The sequence below is a fragment of the Myxine glutinosa genome, chromosome 8 (assembly GCF_964187855.1).
Source record: "Myxine glutinosa chromosome 8, kmMyxGlut1.1, whole genome shotgun sequence".
In the NCBI taxonomy this organism is placed as follows: Eukaryota; Metazoa; Chordata; class Myxini; order Myxiniformes; family Myxinidae; genus Myxine; species Myxine glutinosa.
The window spans coordinates 109,358,697-109,371,519 of NC_136268.1; the positions used below are offsets into that span (position 1 = coordinate 109,358,697).

The window sequence follows — 12,823 nt, forward strand, 5'->3', positions numbered from 1 at the left end:
AGCTGTTCGAGACTCTCAGAAAGACCAGGAATATTAACCTCCTGACAAATGTCTGCACAAGATTTGGTTCTACAAAAGTCACTAGAGAGAATTATACAAAACGCTTTCCAATGCAATTTCTCCAAACAATCCTTCTGGCCTTTCGTTAAGCCACAAAACCATGCAGGTGAAACATATTCCAAAGTGGGTCTAACATACTGTAAATATACTGTTATTAAGTTAGAAACAGGGATATTACAACGTTTCAGTTGCCGCAAAAAGTAGAGTTTTCTGTTCAAGGTTTTACACATGGCCTGAACTTGAGTGTCCCATTTCAAGTTTTCTTGCACATGGATGCCTAACAGTTTAACACAATCTGTTTGATTAATTGCTGAGTCTCCGATATGAAAACTAAGCACCTCTGCCGGGAGTCTTCGAAAACTTTTAATCATGACTTGGCATTTACTGGTATTAAGATTCATATTGTTTTTAGATGACCATTCTTGGAGACAGTCAATGTTGCTGCATACGACTAGTTTGTTCAGTGTCACCATAAGTTTGATAAAAGGTCATGTCATCAACACACTTGTAGTGTAAAATCAGGATAACCAGAACCAGTCATTTCTCATGGCTAAGAAAGCAACCGGACCAGTTGTTGTGCCTTCGGGAACCCCAGCATTGGTTATTTCCCATGTGGAAACTTCCCAATTATACCGTACAGCCTGACTTCTATTAGATTAAAAAAAACTACAAGTCCATGAGATAATAGATGGTCTGACACCTAGATTAATGAATTTATCAACAACAATCTGGTGACTTACAAGGGAGGGGTGGGGGTGGGGGAGGGGTGGAGGGTGCCATATTCTCTCTACTCTCTTCAGCTCCTTCCTCCACCCCAGTGCCATATATAAATTTTGTTACCCATCCAGCCACCAGTGCTATGCAATCGTAGCTATAAAGATACGAATTACAAACTGATTTTAACCCAGCTGTCCCGTATTTTACGGGATTGTCCTGTCGTACTCAAATGCCCCGCGTCCCGTTTCAAACCTTCCCGGGACGCCATTTGTCCCGTATTTTTGTCCTCTGAACAATATTTGAAAGTGGAAAGGAAAAGCAGCATGCAGCGCTGGTGCGTACACTTCTGTCATGGCAACAATATGCCGTCAACAATGCCAAGCCGCAACCGGAAACGAAACTGTCATGGCATCATGGGACTCATCATATGGGACTGGGAGCGATGTAACCTTAAAGGGCCTAAGTTCACTGAAAAAGAGGACGGTGACCACAAAAAGGACGTGTGACTTTCGTGACGAATGTCTGCTTTCCACCAGTTATGACTGGTTGATGAAGGATACTGAAAATTGTCATGGGGTTAATACCAGTTCACCTTGCTCCAGCATTCACGTTGGACACAGTGCTATTAAATTCCACCTCAAGAAGAGGGAAGGCCTACCCTCCCAACTTCCTCTTTCACCCCTCTCCCGCAACAACCCTATTCTCGTTGTCTAATGTCTGTGAATATGAGAGGAACCGTGGGTTCAGACACTTGCCACGTGCGTCTGGCTGAGCAACAGAGGAGCGAGTCCCGGCAGTGCACCCCCTTTGTTAATGGTACGATCCACAGCAATTCAAACTCCCCCCAGGTTTGTAATGGTACAACCCTAAATCGGGTCGATCGGGTGAAGGGTAAAAGGTGCTAAGTGCTGACTTCACGGACAAAGTGCGGGCAGCGGCGGAAGCTACCCAGGGAGGTGGTGCTTATTTCGAGAGACAAGATCAAAGGGGGTAAAATAAGGTGAGTTTGATTTTTGTGACATGTGTAGCTTTTAGGTTATCGTCGTGTAAAGTTTTAGGCTTTTACCTCAGCTCAGGTCGCGTCATGCTCTTGACTAGATGTCAGGCCGTGCCCGTTTTCGGCGAATAAAGGGGTTCAAATAAAATTTTGGATTTTCTTTTTGAGGAGTGAGGAGCGATTGGAGAGGAGAGTGAGGAGCGATTGGAGAGGGGAGTGAGGAGCGAATGGAGAGGGGAGTGTGGCGCGATTGGAGAGGAGTGTGAGGAGGTATTGGAGAGGGGTGTGAGGAGGTATTGGAGAGGAGTGTGAGGGGGTATTGGAGAGGAGTGTGAGGAGGTATTGGGGAGGAGTTTTAGGAGGTATTGGGGAGGAGTGTGAGGGGTTGGAGAGGAGCGAGGGTTGGAGAGGAGCTAGGGGTTGGAGAGGGGCTAGGGGTTGGAGAGGGGCTAGGGGTTGGAGAGGCGCGAGGGGTTGGAGAGGAGCGAGGGGTTGGAGAGGAGCGAGGGGTTGGAGAGGAGCGAGGAGTTGGAGAGTGAGGGCTGATTGGAGAGGCGAATGAGGAGCGATTGGAGAGGCGAGTGAGGAGGCGATTGGAGAGGAGAGTGTGGCGCGATTGGAGGGGAGTATGAGGGATTGGAGAGGAGTGTGAGGAGGTATTGGGGAGGAGTTTTAGGAGGTATTGTGGAGGAGTGTGAGGGGTTGGAGAGGAGCGAGGGTTGGAGAGGGGCTAGGGGTTGGAGAGGCGCGAGGGGTTGGAGAGGAGCGAGGGGTTGGAGAGGAGCGAGGGGTTGGAGAGGAGCGAGGGGTTGGAGAGGAGCGAGGGGTTGGAGAGGGGCTAGGGGTTGGAGAGGCGCGAGGGGTTGGAGAGGAGCGAGAGGTTGGAGTGGAGCGAGGGGTTGGAGAGGAGCAAGGGGTTGGAGAGGAGCGAGGGGTTGGAGAGGAGCGAGGGGTTGGAGAGGAGCGAGGAGTTGGAGAGTGAGGGCCAATTGGAGAGGCGAGTGAGGAGCGATTGGAGAGGCGAGTGAGGAGGCGATTGGAGAGGAGAGTGTGGCGTGATTGGAGGGGAGTATGAGGGATTGGAGAGGAGTGTGAGGAGGTATTGGAGAGGGGTGTGAGGAGGTATTGGAGAGGAGTGTGAGGGGGTATTGGAGAGGAGTGTGAGGAGGTATTGGGGAGGAGTGTGAGGAGGTATTGGGGAGGAGTGTGAGGGGTTGGAGAGGAGCGAGGGTTGGAGAGGAGCTAGGGGTTGGAGAGGGGCTAGGGGTTGGAGAGGTGCGAGGGGTTGGAGAGGAGCTAGGGGTTGGAGAGGCGCGAGGGGTTGGAGAGGAGCGAGGGGTTGGAGAGGAGCGAGGGGTTGGAGAGGAGCGAGGGGTTGGAGAGGAGCGAGGAGTTGGGGAGTGAGGGCCGATTGGAGAGGCGAATGAGGAGCAATTGGAGAGGCGAGTGAGGAGGCGATTGGAGAGGAGAGTGTGGCGCGATTGGAGGGGAGTATGAGGGATTGGAGAGGAGTGTGAGGAGGTATTGGGGAGGAGTTTTAGGAGGTATTGTGGAGGAGTGTGAGGGGTTGGAGAGGAGCGAGGGTTGGAGAGGGGCTAGGGGTGGAGAGGCGCGAGGGGTTGGAGAGGAGCGAGGGGTTGGAGAGGAGCGAGGGGTTGGAGAGGAGCGAGGGGTTGGAGAGGGGCTAGGGGTTGGAGAGGCGCGAGGGGTTGGAGAGGAGCGAGAGGTTGGAGTGGAGCGAGGGGTTGGAGAGGAGCGAGGGGTTGGAGAGGAGCGAGGGGTTGGAGAGGAGCGAGGGGTTGGAGAGGAGCGAGGGGTTGGAGAGGAGCGAGGAGTTGGAGAGTGAGGGCCAATTGCAGAGGCGAGTGAGGAGCGATTGGAGAAGCGAGTGAGGAGGCGATTGGAGAGGAGAGTGTGGCGCGATTGGAGGGGAGTATGAGGGATTGGAGAGGAGTGTGAGGGATTGGAGAGGAGTGTGAGGGATTGGAGAGGAGTGTGAGGGATTGGAGAGGAGTGTGAGGGGTTGAAGAGGAGCGAGGGGTTGGAGAGGAGAGTTAGGAGCGATTGGAGAGGTGAGTGAGGAGCGATTGGAGAGGAGAGTGAGGCGCGATTGGAGGGGAGTATGAGGGATTGGAGAGGAGTGTGAGGGATTGGATTGGAGAGGAGTGTGAGGGATTGGATTGGAGTGGAGTGTGAGGAGGTATTGTAGTGGAGTGTGAGGAGGTATTGTAGTGGAGTGTGAGGAGGTATTGTAGTGGAGTGTGAGGAGGTATTGGAGAGGAGTGTGAGGAGGTTTTGGAGAGGAGTGTGAGGAGGTATTGGAGGGGAGTGTGAGGAGGTATTGGAGAGGAGTGTGAGGAGGAGTGGGATTGGAGAGGCGTGAGGGTGGAGAGAGGAGAGTGTCAGGTGGAGAGTAGTGAGGGGTCACATATTATGTGAAATAAATAAATTGTGTTCATTAGGCCTCAGTCACACTGGATCGTGCGATTGATGGCAATCTGGCCGAGGTACGACCAATCGTCAATGTTTGCTACGCTCTCCATTTGTGATCTCAAACTGTGATTGCTCTGGTAGGTCATCGTATGATTGGTGGTATGCGTGGTTGTGCGATCACCAACGATTGGAATGGTACCACCAATCGTAAGGTCGTGCAACCAGTCGGGACAGGTCGTGACTGGTCGCACTCCCGATCGTGAGGTTGAACCTCACGATTGGTGGCACCTCCAATCGTCAGGTGGCAGGACCAGTAGCACGACCAATCTTGCGACTACTTGACCCGCGATCATGCACGACTGGTGGTGCGTCCATGCGCGACTGGTGGTATGACCATGTAAGACCTGTCTGCGACCTCTTACGATTTGGAATCGCAGGTCAGAAGTTTTGAACATGACCATCGACCTTGCTGCGACTGATTTTGCTCTGGCGATCACCCACGACCTCTGCGACCAGTCGCGCGCTCTTTCTACGATTTGCCCGCGATTCACAAAATTTTCGGTCGCAGCTAGGTCGTAACCTGGTCCCAGGCCCGGTGTGACTGGGGCTTTACACCATTTCTGGATCTGATGAATTGCCAGTAACTATTTTGTAAAATTGAATGTGCAGCATCTAACTCAATATGTCGAAATGGCACATACGTCCATGCCCGTGGAATTCTCATGGGTGACCCCATTAGTATATATTGTTACGGATTCGGAGTACAGCACTCCCGTTACCAAGGGGGGCGGTTAGTCCCCTTGTCTTTTAAACTGGCTGTCTCCGATCCTGGAAACTATAACGCTCCTTTGCGGTCGAGATTGGCCAGGGTGATTGGTCAAGATTGGTTGGTCCCAAATACCTGCATGCCAATCCCTCCGCAAAGCAGGGAGATAATTTCCGCCTGGGCCACGGATATGATGGAAATTGCCGAGCGGTTTAGCAATCCGAAGCCCGAGCCGTTAGCAAAAGACTAACCCGATTCTGAGCGATTGGCCAAATCGTGCCACCGGTACTCAATTGAGGAAATCACGAAAGCGATCGGATGAGAGGAAACCAAAGTGAAGGGAGAACAAAGATTTATTAACTACGTACAAAAACCCGAAGAGGAAACGAAAGAAAGGCATATACAATAAGAAGAGGAAGAAGCAGACACAGGGCAACCTGACACAGTCTTAAATATCACACCCAGGACAATACAGACAGACTTACATGAAAGGGGAATAGCAGGAAGGAGGAGAAGGTCCAGGCAGATGGTAGGGGAGGAAGGTCCAGGCAGATGGTTCAGGCATTGAGGTCCGGCTCCAGGTTCACGCTCCACTCCGGTCCACGCTTTGGTTCGCGGCGAAACCCGGCAGGCAGTGCGGTTCGTATTGTCGCAGTAGCGGACCGACTCTCTCACCGTCTCTGCTCTCGTCTCTGTGTCTCTCTCTCCCACTCATCTCAAGGTGCCGCGCCTGCGCTTATATAGTGCCCCTTCAAAATCAAGCCGCCCGCTTTTAGACACACCCACCGGTGAGCTCGCCTCGGCCCTGATTGGTCGCGAGGGCTCACCGACTCCTCCCTTGGTGACACAATGATGGGGCCACGCCTCGCTCCGACAACTCCTCCCCCTTTTTCTCCAGTGTGACCGCACAGGTAATGGCGTTTGATGCAGCGAACGCTGCTGGGCGAGCAGAGGCGCGTAATACAATTTGGAGGGAGGCAAGCCGCAAAATGAATGGGGTTTTGAAAAGGGGCCTAGGTTATTTGATTAATGCAACGCAGAGTCAAACTATTGGAAACAGAGCCTTACCTGAAACACATACTAATGAAATAACTGAAGAAGGTCCTATGGTGTCCTACGTGTTGCAATATGGCCTAACTAGGGTGCGACCTTTGACCTTTGGAAGATGGGGATATTTACAGGGAATTATTTACAAGGCTTATTATTTTACAAAGTGAAGGTTCTAAAAACCGTAACAATATATATATATATTGTTGCGGATCCCGGGTTCGTCGACGTACAAAGTGGGGTTTATGCCCCATTCCCTCACAAACTCCGGGTCCGCTGAGGCCGCCGACCACTACACCCGTGGTTGACGGATTGCTAAGCAACTCCAGCCGCCAAGCCTGCAGCTGCGCATGGAAGGGTTAACAGTCACAATCCGAATACCTTCGGACACACGCAGCCGTGAGAACGGGGACTGAACCCCGCACAAGTCACACTTCTTCCTCACGCCCGAGCGGTTGTGCGTCGCGTGACCCGTGCCGTTACACTATCTGACCCGATTGAGCGGTTTTAATTCGGGCGATGCTCGGTCAATGGATGGGAAATGACAACGACCGCCAGGTTGGAAATACCAAACACAGTATTTATTTACAGGTATGTACAGAACAGAGACAAAGCAAAGAATATTAATAGCCTTACCTAGTCACCCAGACAAGGGCCCTCATTCGTTCGGGAAGGGGGGAAGAGGGTAATGCGCGGGGAAGCGTGGCCGCTTTGTGCAGCTCGCCCGAATGGGCTCGGTCGTGCAGCCCTGCCCGGATGGGCTTGGTTGTGCAGCTCACCTGGATGGGCTTGGTCGTGCAGCTCGTGCGAATGGGCTTGGTCGTGCAGCTTGTGTGAATGGGCTTGGTCGTGCAGCTCGTGCGAATGGGCTTCGTCGTGCAGCTCGCCTGGATGGGCTTCGTCGTGCAGCCCGCCCGGATGGGCTTCGTCGTGCAGCTCGCCCGGATGGGCTTCGTCATGCAGCTCGTGTGAATGGGCTTGGGCGTGCAGCTCGTGCGAATGGGCTTGGTCGTGCAGCTCAATGAGCTTGGTGGACGAAAGCCCCAGGAATCGCTCCAATCCAAGGCGCCAACAGCCGGAGACGATCGCGGCAGGGACGAAGAGCGACGATGAACCAGGAGCAGGAACCAGAGGACCGATCAGAATGGCAGGAGCCCAGCGAGAGAGAGAGAGCATGTGTTTATGGGCCAGGTTTTTATAACACCCGAACCCCTTCCCGAATGTTCCATGGGTCTCAATTGGCCACCGGGGTTCACGTGACGTGACAGACCCTCATTGGCCACCCTCGGCCACTCCCCCATGCCTTCCCTTTAGCTCCCATTGGTTGCTCGCTGCTCCTCCTCCCAGGAATGTCTCGTTCCTCCTTCGGGGAAGGTTTTATTCCTCTTTCAGGCCTGCAGGGCCTAGTCTAGTCCCATGACGAGGCACTTTAGCCCTCAACAAGGCCTACAATCATCCTGCCTGACTCAACGCATTATTTGTTTTCTTTCTAAACACTGGAAAGGGCCTATGCTTTACATTTAATAAGAAATAACTAACTATAGGAGGCTACATGTTGTGGTGTAACTAACTATATGGGGGGTTGCCTTTATTCGCAAAACCGCAACAATATCTATCTATAATTCCAGTAATCTCTGTACGTTTGTACGTCTGTACGTCTGTACGTTTGTCTGTGACCGCTGTTTCTCGACAACTACCGGTCCGATATACTTGAAACTTGCCAGGTATATTGCTGGGGACCCGAGGATGTGCCTTTTCAAGGTTTGAAATTAATCGGACAAGTACTTACCGAGCTATGGCGATTTAGCCGTTCGCCGTTCGCTTTGCCGTTGCGAATGGACCAAACCATTCATGTAAATAGAGGGGGGGGGGGGGGGTTCTGTGGTCGTTCGCTTTGGCTTTGCGAATGGACCAAACCATTCATGTAAATAGAGGGGGGGGGGGTTCTGTGGTCGTTCGCTTTGGCTTTGCGAATGGACCAAACCATTCATGTAAATAGAGGGGGGGGGGGGGTTCTGTGGTCGTTGCGAATGGACCAAACCATTGTTTTTTTTTTGCAGTTTTTTTTTTTTTTGCAGTTTTTTTTTTTTTGCAAGGAACGGGCACCCACGTACGGGCACGTCCTAGCTTATATATAGTACGGGCATGCCCTAGTATATATAAAGCATGTTATTTCAAAAGGTTGTGGATGAATTATGACAAAACTTGGTGGACGAGTTGGTTTGGCGACAAGAACAAGTCGACCAGATTTTGGTTCAGGTCCGAAATCAGATCCGGCCTATCAGTGTGATACAAAACGTAAACTGTTCAGCCTGGTGGAGGTATGCTCTCTACCGAGTGCCGTTCGAGTTGATTTATGTATCTGCCAGCAGAATTCAAACCTGATCCACTGGTACCTGGTCGTGCAGCCACATGGTCAACCTGGAGCATTGTATCACGCAAGAGAGGAGAGAAAAGGCCCACTGGGTCAAATTCCTGTAAGATGCCGAGCGGAAGTTTGATGTCGAGGTAAGCTTTATCAAGTGAGAAACCTGGAGTACCGCTATCACATCCGGCTGTCAAAGTGACAACCTGTTTCTCAATGTTGTACTAGATTTGGGTCTAATCGAGGTATCACGTACCACAATGTAGTTTTCGGAGTTGTTGGACTTTTTTTTCTTCTTTTTTTTTACAAGATCGAGGCTCGTGTAAGAGCTAACATTAATCACAAAAAAAACAAACGGACACATACAACATATAATAATGGGGAAGAACACAAGCACAACATTTGAGAGCAGGTACATCGGGAGATCTGTGGGAGGGAGAGGGCTTGGGGGGAGGAGGAGTGGGAAGGAGGGGGGAGGGGATATTCAAATCTAAATTGAGGTTAAAATAAAATCTAAATTTTGGAGTACACCCACCTGCTGGTTCAGGTCGATTGAAACGAGAACCTTCGAGGTTTGTGATCGTCGAACTGTGCTCAAATTATCTAAACTAGGGCATGCCCGTACTATATCTATATCTAAAATTATATCCCCCCCTCTATTTACATGAAATGGTTTGGTCCATGAAATGTTTTGGTCCATTCGCAACGCCAAAGCGAACGGCGAACGCTTTACATGAAATGGTTTGGTCCATGAAATGTTTTGGTCCATTCGCAACGCCAAAGCGAACGGCGAACGGCTTGCGAGTACAGTGACAATCCCCCCGGGGTTTTAATTAGTTTTAAAACGGAGCTTGGCAACCGCTGGCGTTCTTTAGCCGGCAGCTTCGCCCGCCCGAACGCCGTTACAGTACCTTCGACCGCGAGTTGCTCGGACTTCACTTGGCGGTCAGGCACTTCCGCCATCTGCTCGTGCGAGTACAGTGACAATCCCCCCCCCCCTCTATTTGCATGAAATGGTTTTTATTAGTTTTAAAACATAGTTTAACGCCAACATAGCGCCAACATAGTTTGCAAACGTGAAATAAATGAATACGCTCTCAAATGTGCCATCCGAGGCAGAGTGTGTCCGCCACGTTCGGCACACGCGATAGCTCGCTGCTCTCTGATTGGTTGAATCGTTTTTTGGACATAGCTCGGTAAGTAATTGTCCGATTAATATGAAACCTTGAAAAGGCACATCCTCGGGTCCCCAGCAATATACCTGGCAAGTTTAAAGTATATCGGACCCGTGGTTGTCGAGAAACAGCGGTCACAGACAAACAAACGTACAAACGTACAAACGTACAAACAAACACACAGAGATTACTGGAATTATAGATAGATATCTATAAAGCTCAGTTGACCTTTTGCTGCACAAAATAACAGCGAAACAGAGTTGAGTAAAAGGGTGAAAATTCTACAGATGCTGTAATAAATAACTATCTCTGTCGGTTTGAATGTTTGAAAGAGAATAGACGTCTGGATCAATTTTTGAATATATATATACAGTGTATATATATATATATATATATATATATATACTATATCTCTATATAATTCCAGCAATCTCTGTGTGTGTGTGTGTGTGTGTGTGTGTGTGTGTGTGTGTGTGTGTGTCTGTCTGTCTGTATGCAACCGCTGTTTCTCGACAACTACCGGTCCGATATACTTGAAACTTGCCAGGTATATTGCTGGGGACCCGAGGATGTGCCTTTTCAAGGTTTGAAATTAATCGGACAAGTGGTTCCCAAGGTATGGTCACCGTACTCGCAAGCCGTTCGCTTTGGCTTTGCGAATGGACCAAACCATTTCATGTAAATAGAGGGGGGGGATTGGCCTATACACAGCCTCTCTGGATGTTAACTTTGCCAAAAACAAGAAAATAAAAACAACCGTTAGTTTAATTGGTCTATTATAGTTCTATTAAAGATGATAGGTTAATAATTTAATATTGAGAATTTGTGCTTCCCAAGTTATGGTCTCTCACATTCGCCTATATTTTCTTGCTCCGTATTCTGTGGTCGTTTCTGACACGTGGTGTCAAAAATTTTTTTTTTTTTGTTGTTGTTGTTGTTGTTGTTCTCTTCTCTTTTCTTTGTTTTCCCTTGCAAAAAGATAAAATACGTTTGCGATAATTGAATAATTGGCCATTAAAACTAAATTGCGAATAATCGTAATTCTGGCACGTGGTTTCAAAACTTTTTTCCTTTTGCACGCACGTACGGGCAAGCACGTACGGGCACGCCCCAGTATATATAAACGCGAGTTGTCTGTGTGTGTGGTGTCCAGTTTTTGTGTGTCCGCGTTTTATTCAGAGATGGCTGAACGGATCTTCATCAAACTTTCAAAAGTTCATCAGTGAGTGCCTGGGAGTGTTTTAGGCAAAAAAAAAAAAATGTTCGTTTTTTTGGAGTAAAAAAAATAAAATAAATAATAATCGCTCGATAGTGCCGAAGCCTTTTAAAATTAATGACAGTTATATACAAGTACACATTCGCATAAATAAATACAAAACAATTACCAGACATTTGAATACAAATAAATCAAACAATTCCGGAAGTGCACTAATTTGGAAGTACGGCTTCTTCTTCTTCCTGATCGGCAACACACTCAACTCAGAAACGTGAGCCACATTCACTCAGCAACGTGAGCTACTCCCCTTCCTCTCCTGCCTCCCCCTTCCCCTCCCCCCCTCCCCTCTCCTCCCCTCCCTATTCCTGCCAAATATCAACCTACTGGGTCACGTAGTTATCTGCGACCAGTTGCTTCAGGACCAGCATTCAGGATGAGCCCGAGAAGTCCCCTCGTGGTGAACCCTGAAACGCGGATCCGTAACAATATATATACATGTGTGGGAGCTCGCACGATAAAACCGGACAAAATGAACGACGCCAGGAATGAAGTTTCACTGAGCTATTTATTTTCAGCTCACTCGCAAGAACTCAAAAGCACTGAATCAGCCCATCGAACGGGCGGCAATTTATAAGTAAAGTTCAACACACAAAAGCCACGCCTCTTAGGCGGGGCGTGGTATGCAAATAGGTAAGCCAAGTGTTCGCCCGGGAAAGGCAAGTCTGGACACGCCCGGGCGAGTCCGGACAAGTAACCGCCCGCCGGTTGCATCATCGGCCGGTGCAAGGTAATTGTGTCATGCTTCCGGTAACCGCGACATGTGCCCCCCCAGAATTAACATGCACCGGGAGAGTCAGTTTGAGGGGGTCTTGATGACCCGGCCGAAACGACCCCTGGCGATTCGTGTGGGGGTTGTAGGTGGCGTGGCGGTGGATGGTCGGGCGGGGGGCTTGGTTGACGGGGGACTGCCCCGTCGTGGAGGAAGGGCCAACCGTGGAGGTGGGTTGAGGTCCAAATGGGCCGGCTTGAGGCGGTCCACGGAGATGCGGTCCGGCTTGCCGCCGATGTCGATGATGAACGACTTGTCGTCCCTCTTCAGGACCCGGAAAGGTCCATCGTACGGCGGCCGGAGCGGTCCCCGGTGTGCGTGGTGCCAGATAAAAACGTACTCCGCAGTGCGAAGTGCTGGGGGGATGTGGGGTTGGGGGCAGCCGTGGTGGGACGTGGGCACGGGGGCAAATCTCCTGGCGGCCTCCTGGAGGACCGAGCGTTGGCGAGCCGTGGACCAGGGGCCGGTGGCGTCAGGGATGAATTCGCCCAGCACGCGCAGTGGCTGGCCGTAGACCAGCTCGGCGGTGGAAGCCTGGAGGTCCTCTTTAGGGGCCGTTGGGAGGCCCAATAGGATCCACGGGAGCCTGTCGGCCCAACCGTCGTCCTGGAGGCTGGCCCTGAGAGCGGCCTTCATCGAGCGGTGGAACCGCTCGCACAAGCCGTTGGCTTGGGGGTGGTAGGCCGTGGTGCAGTGTAGCTTGACCCCCAAGGCGTGGGTGACCACGCCCCAGAGTTTGGAGGCGAATTGCGGGCCTCTGTCGGAGGACATGTCCGAGGGCGCACCAAAACGGGCAATCCAGGTGCCAATGAAGGCCTGCACCACGTCGGCGGAAGTCGTTGATGCCAGCGGGACGGCCTCCGGCCACCTGGTGGTCCTGTCCACCATCGTGAGGAGGTGGGTGAAGCCCTGCGAGGATGGAAGGGGTCCCACCAGGTCCACATTGACGTGGTTGAAGCACCCCGCGGGCACGTCGAATGGTGCCAACGGGGCCTGGGTGTGCCGGTGGACCTTCGCGCGTTGGCAGGCGACACAGGCATTGGCCCAGTCGCGCACGTCCCTACGGAGCCCTTGCCAGACGAACTTTGCTGCCACGAGCTTCTGTGATGCTTTCCGGCCCGGGTGGGAAAGGCCGTGGAGGGCGTCAAAAATGTGCCGCTGCCATCCGGTGGGCACGGTGGGGCGACGTTGACCCAGGGAAACGTCGCACAGGAGAAC

The 12,823-nt window shown here is 51.2% G+C and overlaps 1 protein-coding gene across 1 annotated transcript in view; it reads left to right on the top strand.

The window, feature by feature from the left end:
* The window catches only part of LOC137433172 (beta-1,3-galactosyltransferase 1-like), a 166,653-nt gene that overhangs the window by 128,961 nt on the left and 24,869 nt on the right, over positions 1-12,823 (top strand). Inside the window, exons 7-8 of the mRNA XM_078783667.1 lie at positions 8,390-8,476; positions 8,512-8,528. Coding sequence (XP_078639793.1) covers positions 8,390-8,476; positions 8,512-8,528 — 104 coding nt within the window. The remainder of the gene's footprint in view (positions 1-8,389; positions 8,477-8,511; positions 8,529-12,823) is intronic.